Raw genomic sequence first — 10,724 nt, forward strand, 5'->3', positions numbered from 1 at the left:
TATTTTTATTCAAGCAAGAAGTTTGTTTCTGTAAAAAACTATCAAACTGACAGCACAGTACCAGATGTTTTGGACGGATACAAATATGTGTACACCCGTTACACCTAAATAGTTGCTTTGTAGTGCCTACAATCAAGATGGCAGCCAAGGTTAAAGCTAATCCTGTCTAGGAGTCTAGTGTTGAGTGTAACAGCAGGAAATGTATTTTTATTAGTAATTATTCTTGCACAGCAAAAATTTTGTCTTCAAATCTACTCAGCTGATAATAGTTTTGTTATCTTGATGTGCCTGAACATATACATATACTGTACATGCTCAGAAATGTTGTGTGCTGAGTAGAGAGAGTTTTTTAATATTATTTTAAAGGGACAGTATTATGTATTTTCCAGGCACATTTCCATTTCATCGCACATTTCCATTTCTTCGGTAACTAGGTTACCTTGAATTGTTATAAAAATGCTATAATTATTAAACATGACTTAGAAGTAATTTGACTTCATAATATGACACCTGGAAATTGGCCCCTGTTTCTTGAAGAAGCTACTGCTCTTTCTAACGCTGCCTTCATATCATTATGCAGACTCAGCAATGTCTTTCTGTTATGCTGTTTATAACCATAAACTGAATGTTTGCTGATTTCTGCTGCCGCTAGTCTGGTGGAGCTGTGTGGGGAAGGGGTGATCTGTGAGGAGGAAGCTCCAAGGTTAAACAAAATCAAAATGTAAACTTGGTCTCTTTAAGTCTCATTAGTTATATTTAGAAAATCTTTTGAGCTGATAATTACCATTTGATTTATTGGTAAAAGACAAAATGTTCTGTCTAATAAATACTAATTACTGGCCTTTGACTTGCTAATTCTTAGACAACACAATCTGATTGATAGTCTTATCAGTTATGCAGTCATGTACAGTTCCTGGATCAGGAGGTGATGACTGAGGAAATCTTATGGAAGAACGTGACCACTGTCAAGGCAATGGTAATAAAGCATTTGGTAACAGCATGCTGGTTGCATTGAATAAATGTACAGAGTTAGCTAAAAAAGAACAAGATAATGCTGTAAATGATATATATATATATTTTACCCCTCAAGGGGGTCTTTTGCGGACTCTAGTGTCCCTTATATGAAAGTAAGATGACAGGAAACAGGAGAGGGGGGAAGACATGAAATATCATCGGGTCCAGGAGTCGAACCCGCGACGGCCGTGTCGAGGACTCAAGGCCTCCACATATGGGTCGAGCTATCCCCTACGCCACCACGGCACGTCCGTAAAATATATTTTTAAGAAACATAAAACATCATATATGCAATTAAAAAATAGTCACGTAGGCATGCACATTTTTTTGGTGACTAAAAGCATTTGTGGTATGACAGTTAGGCAAAAAATTAAATATGCAAAACAGACAACAGTGAAAATCTATTTTACATTTTTCTTTTACTTACAAATCATTTTACACCACTAGGTGGAAGCAAAGAGAGTCTGAGTGCTTTCTAATAATTCCTAACTCTCTCTCCCTGAGATGGCTTTATTCATTAACACCTAAAACAACACACACTGTTATGTGTATGGAAGTTAGAAGTGGCAGCACTTGTGGACTTTGAGCACACAATATGAGAAAACCCAGCTGAAGTCGATGAATGAGGTAGCAGACATACATTCTGAGGGAATTTACAACCATCTCATTTGTCCTTTACTGGTTAAATATTACTAACTTCTTCCAGGTACATAGTTTTTGTCATGTTGTCCCTCTTTCATAATGACTTAATGTAGCAGCTGGTGATATAAACAGCAATTGTCTGTAAACTTAAGAAAATAAAAGGCATTTATGTTTTCAGTCACAAAAGACAAGGAACTGCAGATAAAGCAAATTATCTTCTAATGTGTGCAGTATCACATTGAACATTTGCCAAAAAATGCATTTTCTAACTTCATGGGAAAATAAAAAGAAGAAAGTTTGAAGGTACTTGTATAAGCTGTTCTCAATTACAGAGCTTCTCTCTTTGCACCACAACAAAAAGACACCGTCCAGGTCATAACGGTAATATGTACAAATATGATAAGAGGATATGGAAGTCAGAATAAATATGTGAGAATTTGGACATCCTAACAAGTTTGATGTGTTAATATGTTACAACATCATTTACTGGTTCACTCCAGGTTACAAATACCAGGAAAAAGTTAACTGAAAAGGAAGATGCTTTGAGAAAAATACACTTTGTGTCCTTTGTGAGACCAGTTGGCCAATACAGGAAGAATGATAGCACACAGGATCAGCGTTAATGGTTTTGTTATAATTTAAATCCATGCAAAATACAGGATCCAGGACCACTTAATGTTTATGGGGTTTGACTAACCAAAGTATCCGTGAAAGAACACAGCGACACACAGGAGAATGACGGCATTTGCATTGACAATGTTCCTCCAGAAAGGCTTCTCTGTTGTATCTGTTAGCTGCTTCTTCAGTTCTGCTTCCTCCTCTGGAGTAAGTTTTGGTGCCTTTTTGTTCTCCTCCAGGCCACAGAAGGACATTAGCATTTTCTTGAAGAAATTTGGCTTTTTCTTAGGTTCTGGAATAAAGGCAAAGAGATTTTTGTATCAAAATAAAGTCATGTAAAACATACAGCTATCTTTAAAGCAACTTCAATCTTATGAAGTGTAAACTATGTGTTCTCTATACCTTCTACATCCATTTTACTGTCGTCGTCGTCATCATGATCCCCAATCCAGTCATCCGGATCAATGTCCACTCTTTCCTCTGTACGGTTCCTCAGACTCCAGCACAATCGGTACAGCTGGGAAAATAACACAACATATTATGTGAGACAAACTTTTCAGAGCTCATAAAAATGTCCAACTATTGCAGCACAAATCATGTATGTTGTATAGGTTTAAAGCAGCAGGATGTAATTTTTATAAAACAGTCTGATTTATACTCTTGCCTGTTGACCGCTAGAATGAGGCCCCAGCACCCCTCTTGGCCCCACAAGGATAGACATATTGGATAATATGTTTATCCATGATATGTTTAATGGGAAGATGGATGGTTTTTTTTTTTTTTTTTTTTTACATGTTTGTTAAAACTATCACCATGTTGTGACAGTATGGGACGAGACACATGATATGTGAAAAAAGAACAAATACTCTGCTTTGTCAGAAGGAACTTAGAGCCAAGAGGAGGGTCTTAGTGCTGTCAATCACTTCGTGTACCCACCCCTCACACACTCCCCCTTTCTCTCTGATGCACTACAGCTTGTTCACCACAACAAAGACTGCATGAATGCTCAGGCTAGTTAGCATGGCCATCGATGATGGCAGATAAATGGTTTTCATAAAACAAGATGCTGTTGCACATTGAGCACCATGTACATGAGGTGATTGACAGTGCTTAGATCCTCCTCTTAGCTCTGATTGGTTGTTTCTGACTGGAAGAGGTGGATTTCTGCAGATGACAAGAGGAAGTTATCTTTTTCACAGATTGCCTGTCTCATATCATACTGTCACAACATGGTGACAGTTTTAACAAATGTAAAAAACATACTTTTATAAAAGTTACATACTGCAGCCTTCAGTGAACAAAGTCAACAAAGTAAGTGAAGTGCGTTTTAGCAACTGGAGATTGCTGCAATTGATATAAACATGAATTCTTCTGTAAATGCATTTTGTCTTTTGATTGGTGTAATAAAGAAAATCTTGAAGTTCATGGAGACTCTATAAATTACCAAAAAAGTCTTCAAAGTACAGTATTCTTAGCTGCTAACTTCTTCACCATCTTGAACTTCACCTAGAAACTGCATACTAAGATTTTATTTTACTCTATTATTTTACTTTAACAAGAATTTGGATATAATGTAATCATAAGCAGAAAAAATGTAAAAGAGTTTGTGCAGGAAGTTCATATTCCCTTTCTGCTGATTGAGGTTCACAGTGGATAGTCTTCCTGTGAACAATTACTGATTTGGAAAGTTACAGATTAAGCTACTCTTATCACAAAGCTGTCCCGTACATGCTTGTCATCGATGGGCTTGGTCATTAGGGAGATTCCAAGTATGAGGATGCAAGAGACAAGGAACAGGATCATCCCAAAGTAGAGGTAGTGCACTCCACAGATGATGGTAGGACAGTCACTCGGGTTAACACAGCTCCCTGTCCCATAGATAAACTCTGTGATCATCCTGGATAATCCTATTACTAGGCCAATTGTGAGTCCGAAAAAGGCACCCTGTAAAAAGAAGAAAGAAAGAAGGAAAGAAGACACACTATTAAAACAATAATCTACCTACTGATGTCTAGCTTAAATCAATACAACTCTGTAATGGTATGCTGCATCAATAAATTTGGCTTCACAACAAAGCTAAAACAGGTAAGACATCTAATTCTGTCAAAAGATAACAAAAATCCTCCTTCAACATAACCCTCCCAAATAACGTTACATCATCTTTGGTTGATGTGACAGAAACTAAAAATACCTTTTCTTTATAACAAAACAGATTTTTTGAAGATATAAATTACAGTATCAATAAATCACTTCTGGATGACTGGTGAGGGTCCACAGCCTTAAAACTGAGTAAATAACAAACCCAATAGGACCCATAGTTTGTTACCTGATGGCCACTTTGGAACGAAAACTACCATATCTTCTTATTTTTTCTATATGAGGAGGCTAAAAAAGTGATTCATTGGTTTTCTCTCTTAAAGACTAGAACCACTATCCAGCTCTGTTACACCACAGCTACAATTCTTCACACAGCATTAAACAGGCATTTCAACCATTGCAGGTCCATGATGTGCAGAGCCTTTCTAATAAGAAGGTTTTTAACAACCTCAGTCATGGTGACTGACTGTTCTTCTCCAAGTCTCAAGAGGCTGCCTTCTTTGTCCAGATGACTAAATTCAAGGGATCAATAAAGTGCTTTTTCTATCAAGTGGTAATATCCTCAGTTCATGCAACTATAAGATCAACTGTAAACTAAACGGAAACTCACGGTTTCATTAACTCGTTTACAGAACATGCCCAGCATGAAGACAGCGGCCACAGGTGGAGTGAGATAGCTGGTGATTGACTGGATGTAGTCAAAGAGCTGACCACTCTGGGCTGACTGCACTATAGGAATCCAGGCAATGCTTATTCCAATAAGGATCACAATGAACACCCTGAAAGGTGGAATAGACAAAGAGTCATGGCTAAAGTCAAGCATACAAACAGTAATCATATTAGAATCAAGCGAAAACGGTTTTACCTGCCAGCAATCATCAGTTCCCTTTCTTTGGCACGAGGACGGACCTTAGTATAAATGTCCATGGTGAAGAGAGTACTAGCACTGTTAAATATTGAAGTAAGGGAGCTCATTAGAGAGGCCATCATCACTGACAGCATCAAACCCCTCAGACCTGAAGAGAGATAGACAAAGGTTAAAGAAGACATAAAGACACAAATGTGTTGATTCAAATTTTAAGACAATGTTGTTGATTCGCTCACCATTTGGCATAAGATCCACAACCAGTTTGGGATAGGCAATGTTGCTGCATCCAACGCTAGCTCCACAGTATTTATTACATTCTTCTGGGACCACACATGCCACCACATCTGAATGTTTTAAGAAATTGTTTAGACTTTATTGTTGTTTTACAACAGATTTTTTCCTCAAGACAACAGAACTTGGAAACATCAAAACACGCACCAGGATACAAGATCCTGCTTATCATTCCAGGAAAAACCATGAGAAACATGGGCAGCAGCTTCAAGTAACCACACAAAATGCAACCTGCTTTCACATGAGAGAGATTCTTGGCTGAGAGGCAACGCTGGACAATCACCTGCACAAAAAGATGGACAAAAGATTTAACATATAGGTGTTAAATACTTAATACTTCTACTGTATCAAGAAAAATATTAGAAGGTTTTAGCAGAGCTGTTGCTGCTTTATGTCATTTAAATTTACTCACTCAGAAAATCTCTAAAGTAATATCAATAAATTGAAAATGGTTGTGGTGGATGTGCCTGAAAATGAATAACTATTTCGGTGCATGCAACTTTAAGTGAGCAGATAAAGCACAAACACATTGGTGATTTCAATTTAAGGCAAATGGGGCTTTTGAGATGAATCATTTTAACTGAGCCATATATTAATAAATGGCAATGTTGGAAAACAAAAGCTAAGTAGAAGTATGACTCATAGTAATATTAGGGTAACGACTATTACATGCAATTACATGCACTGGACATTCCTCATCTTTTGTTAAAAAAAACAACATGGCAGACGTGACTGTTGACAGTCTTTAGATTAGATCATACAGTATGTCCATTTACCAACACTTTAGACACATTTAGCATAGCTCGTCGTGCACATTACATAGCAACAGAACATAAACATCATTCTCTATGACTAACATTATTTCAATAACAGCTAACCAACAGAGACGCACACAAGTACTTTCTCTCATTTGAAAATCGGTCAAATTTGCTCTGTTTTACATTTACTGTTGGTGTTAAAGTAAAAAAAAAGATACCAGTATTCATTTGTGAACTGAAGAATTTGTGTCTAGGCAACTACAGGTCCAAGAAATCTCAGGAGGTTAGCAAAATATTTGTAAAGTAATTGCAATTCAGCTCATAGATCACTCTTTTACTCCAAAGGGCTGTTATATGACATGGCTCTTCACTATCAGCTGGCAACCTTAGACCGCCTCAGTGATTCTGTCCAAAACAGGCGAGATAAAAGAGCGTGAATGCGCATACGGTTATGTAAAAATCAACTGGATGAGTTTATGGCCTTAGATTGTTTCTGGTATGCAGTAAAACTGAGTTACTGAGTCAGTGGAAGTAAAGCATCCACACAGTCAAATGTACTGATTGTATTTTTACCAACCTGATCAGTGCACCAGTACCAGGTGGCCTGGATGGTGAGTCCAAACACCAGGCCAGGCCAAGGCAGGTCTCCTGTTACTGGATCTCTAAAAAGATGGAAGGCGTCTTTCCGAGGCTCGTAGCACTCTGCACTGATGTTAGTGGTGTTTGTGGGAACTGCAGTCATGTAGTGTGTCTCGAAATTTTCATAGCCCCCCACTTCATTGAAAGCTGAGGGTAGACAGGAAGAGATGGTTAGACTATAAAACAATAAAACAAATCAATAGTGCAAGATAAAATGATAAATAAGGATTATTGCTTATTACCAAAACCCATGAGAATGAAAGATCCAATAACCATGATGATTGTTTGTAAGGTGTCTGTATATATAACTGCAGCCAGTCCACCTAAGATAAAACATGGCATTAGCAATATGTAACATTTTTTATTCAGAAGCGTAGACAGTAACATGTGCACTAGAGAGAATAGGATTGTCTTGTTTTTATGCAAGTGTTCTTTTCCCGCTTGTGTTGTAAAAGTTATGTGAAGGTATGTGTGGATTATTGCAGAGCAGCAATTATTAGAGGGCTATTTGAGTCTTATTGTAGTCCATGGGCAATTAACCACAAACTCACCACAAATATACAAGCCAGGAAAGGAGGAGTTTTCTTTTTACATGTGTTTTTTGATCTACCATTCAGCCTTGAGAAGACTTTACCCTCACTCAGGGTGTTGTTTACATAGATAAGACTTTTTGTAGGCTGGGTTTATGAGGAAAATGTTGATCTCCAAACAGGAAGTGAATTTCTTCCTGAGGATGCACCTGTGACGGTGTACAGCGCAGTAATCGCCAATAGAGCGATAACAGCAACGTAGATGTTCAGTCCAAGAGCCTGCTGGATGAAAATGCCACCAGAAAACATGTCGGCCTGGGAGGAGACAGAAAGGATCTTTTACTTTAATTTGTTAAATGCATTGTTGAAAGTTTCAAAGATTAGAAAGAAAAAAAAAAACATACAGAGATCTTTGTGAAGACGTAGAGGAAGAGGGAGAGCACAGAGAGATAAATACGAATGCGCTGTCCTCCGAACCTCTTCTTCAGGTACTCAGGCATAGTGACCACCTTGACAAATTTGATGATATTTTGCGTTATCAGGGCACAATGACTGTAATGGGTGCATTTTTCAACAGAAAATACACATGCTGCTTACCCCAGCTTTGATGTAGATCGGCACAAAGAGCCATCCCAGAATAACGACAACAATAAGAGCCTGGAACAAACAAAACATGGCAAAACATTGAAACAATCAAGAAAATATTAAACATTAAAAGAATTTTTAATTTTCAATTTTTTTGCATCATGAGATCTTGAATTTCCTATTTGGAAAACAGACCACAAATACTCACGTTCCACTCAAATCCACCAATGGCAATTCCAGCAGCTGCAGCAGTACCAGCAATCCCTACAAAGTGGCCGCTGCCAATGTTGCTGGCAAAGAGCGATGCTCCGATCTGTAAAAAAGAAATATCTGTTTAATTTACAAAGGGGTCCCAAAACAATCAATAAATACCAGATGATTTGCTCTGCTGATAAACACATTTGGAACATTTTCTGTCTTTAAGGCCCAGAAAAGATGATATGACATCTCATTCAGGACAGGCTTAATGCAAGGAATGCAAAAGTTGTAGCTCAGGTCCTGGATGAGACTGTGTGTGGAGGCTCTTGAGACTCTAACTCTGACCACAGCCCACATCTTATGAATCTCCAAATAAAAAAGATTGAAAAGGCTCTGCTTGTCAGTCCTGTTGCTGTGGATTTTACAGTTGTGGGAAAATCGTTTTCTATGTCACTTTTTCCTTCCAGTCAATTTTCTATTAACCTGTTTGGATACAGTCCGTTGTGAACACTCAGCTTCTTTAGCATTAACTTTTTGTGACTTCCCTGACTGATATTGTGCTAGACATCTGTCAAATCAGCAATCCTCCATAAGATTGTGTAGGCCTTAACTTGGCCAAACCATTTCTTGTTGGTGTTATTTCTTTCTCATTTTGTGGGAGGCATGGGTAGTTCGTTTATCATTACTAAAATCATCATAATGAACCCTATTCACTAACATATATACATAGTATGCAGTACGTTTTTTAATTTGATTATTGAATACAATTAACTTTTTGATTATGTTGCAACATTCAACTCCTCTAAAATGTGACAATAAAAAACTTCACCTCATTATGTTTTATAGATGGGAGATCATTGCCTTTCTTATGAGGTTAAAAGTTAACTCGGGAGTAGACAAGATCGACTGAACCACCTCATTTACAGCGTTGTTTAATTTGGTCATGTTTACAGGAATGTATTCTTTTTTCTGATGTCTTTGGTCTCATCTGTTAGTTTTTACAAAAGTCTCATGGTTCCACTCTTGTTACCACTTTGCAAACCTGGTTTTTCAGTGTTCAGCATTCTCCTGCAAGCCTGTCCTAACAAGCCAAGCTTCAGTCGTTGTTTTTTGTTTTTTTATATTTTTCCTTTTTTATTATTTCTTCTGACTAATTCTTCTATTAAAGGCCTCAATTCATATTTGCCATGCTGGGGCCTGTGAAGCCACAGATTCCGCTTCATTTCAAAAGTTTCCAGCCTATTTTGAACAAAAACAAAAAATTGGATTTTTGCTGATTCTTTTCCATTCAATCCAATCTAACGTGTATGTGACCAACATGTCACCCCTGGTAAGAAGAGTGAACTTCTTTTTAATCATACCTATTTTTCATCACAACTGTAATAGTTCTCAAGGCTGAGAACTAGCAAAATAACAAAACAAAAAAACATAGCAAAAGAACAAAACATGTTTCTCATTTGTTGTCAGATACCCACTGGCCACCACACCATACTCCTCCCTGCGAGGAAATAGCCACCCACAGTGGATCGATTGGTGCGGACCATAGCCTGCAACAGGACAAGGAAATACATAAACCTTTGCAAAACAAGCTTATATATTTTAGCTCTAAGTTAGTGTTCTATACACTGAGCAGCACAGAACACCAGGAGTAGTATACAGGTTAGCCATGACACTCCTTTATGATCCATTATTGTGCAAAAAAAATTGTTTAATCTGTTTGTTTTACCTAAAGCAGCAACAAAAAAAGCATTACATTTTTGTAGCAGTTTGCTTAAGTAATTTACAACTCATAGCTACACAATTGTAAATAAATCATGTAAACAGACTTTCAACAAGTTGACAGTTTGCAACACTTACAATAATTCCCACAGCCAAGACAACCAGAAAGTAGATGACAATAACAGAGATGTCAGCTGCATTGTTGATGCGGGTGGTGGGAGATTGACTCCTTTGGTTTTCTAAGGAGCGGGAGAATCCAAAATATTCCCAGGCCATTTTGCTCAGAGTGGAAGTGTTGGATAGGAAAGCTGTAGCAATGAGTCCACTGTGACTGAAGCACACTATCAACACTTAGCTTTATATCTTCTGTTTGTCTGTGGGACAGAAAGAGGGAGGGGAAAGGGCTGGTTAATAGTGTACATGGAGAAAGAGAGAAAGGTGGAAGGAAAGGGGATGTACAGCATGTGAAAAAAGAGCTTTACTTTCAGGTTGTTTTGTTATAAACATTATGGTAATGCAGCAAAATGTGTAAACCTTTTGGAAAAGATAAGGTTAATCATCAATAGGCCTGTCGGGATAAACGATAAATCAATTAATCGTACGATAAATTAAAACTATCGACGTCATTTTAATTATCGGCATTGTTGTCTCTTCCGGTCTTTTTCTCTTTCTGTTAATGACACTAAATGATAAAAAAGGCTTAACTCCGGTGCTCTCTACTGACCCTCCCTTCCTCGTTTCCCTATTGTCGGCCCATTTTCAAAA

The 10,724-nt window shown here is 37.7% G+C and overlaps 1 protein-coding gene across 1 annotated transcript; it reads right to left on the reverse strand.

Moving 5' to 3' along the window:
• Positions 1–1,414: 1,414 nt before the first annotated feature.
• LOC102238020 (sodium/glucose cotransporter 1-like) lies at positions 1,415–10,307 on the reverse strand. Its single transcript, XM_023338370.1, has 15 exons — positions 10,098–10,307; positions 9,716–9,787; positions 8,251–8,355; positions 8,055–8,114; positions 7,862–7,966; positions 7,667–7,772; positions 7,170–7,250; positions 6,866–7,074; positions 5,678–5,813; positions 5,476–5,583; positions 5,237–5,387; positions 4,982–5,150; positions 4,003–4,218; positions 2,677–2,791; positions 1,415–2,566 (listed from the first exon to the last, which is right to left on the reverse strand). The coding sequence occupies exons 1-15, from the start codon at positions 10,233–10,235 to the stop codon at positions 2,349–2,351; spliced, it is 1,989 nt and encodes a 662-aa protein (XP_023194138.1). The 5' UTR covers positions 10,236–10,307; the 3' UTR covers positions 1,415–2,348.
• Between the last annotated feature and the right edge of the window lie 417 nt (positions 10,308–10,724).

This window comes from Xiphophorus maculatus, chromosome 8, assembly GCF_002775205.1.
Source record: "Xiphophorus maculatus strain JP 163 A chromosome 8, X_maculatus-5.0-male, whole genome shotgun sequence".
Taxonomy (NCBI): Eukaryota; Metazoa; Chordata; class Actinopteri; order Cyprinodontiformes; family Poeciliidae; genus Xiphophorus; species Xiphophorus maculatus.

Coding starts and splice junctions, on each gene's coding strand:
- LOC102238020 (XM_023338370.1), bottom strand. CDS start 10,235: ATGGCCTGGGAATATTTTGGATTCTCCCGCTCCTTAGAAAACCAAAGG. Junction 8,115..8,250: donor TTGGTGGATTTGAGTGGAAC/GTGAGTATTTGT, acceptor TGTTTGTTCCAG/GCTCTTATTGTTGTCGTTAT. Junction 5,388..5,475: donor TGTGGATCTTATGCCAAATG/GTGAGCGAATCA, acceptor ATCTCTCTTCAG/GTCTGAGGGGTTTGATGCTG.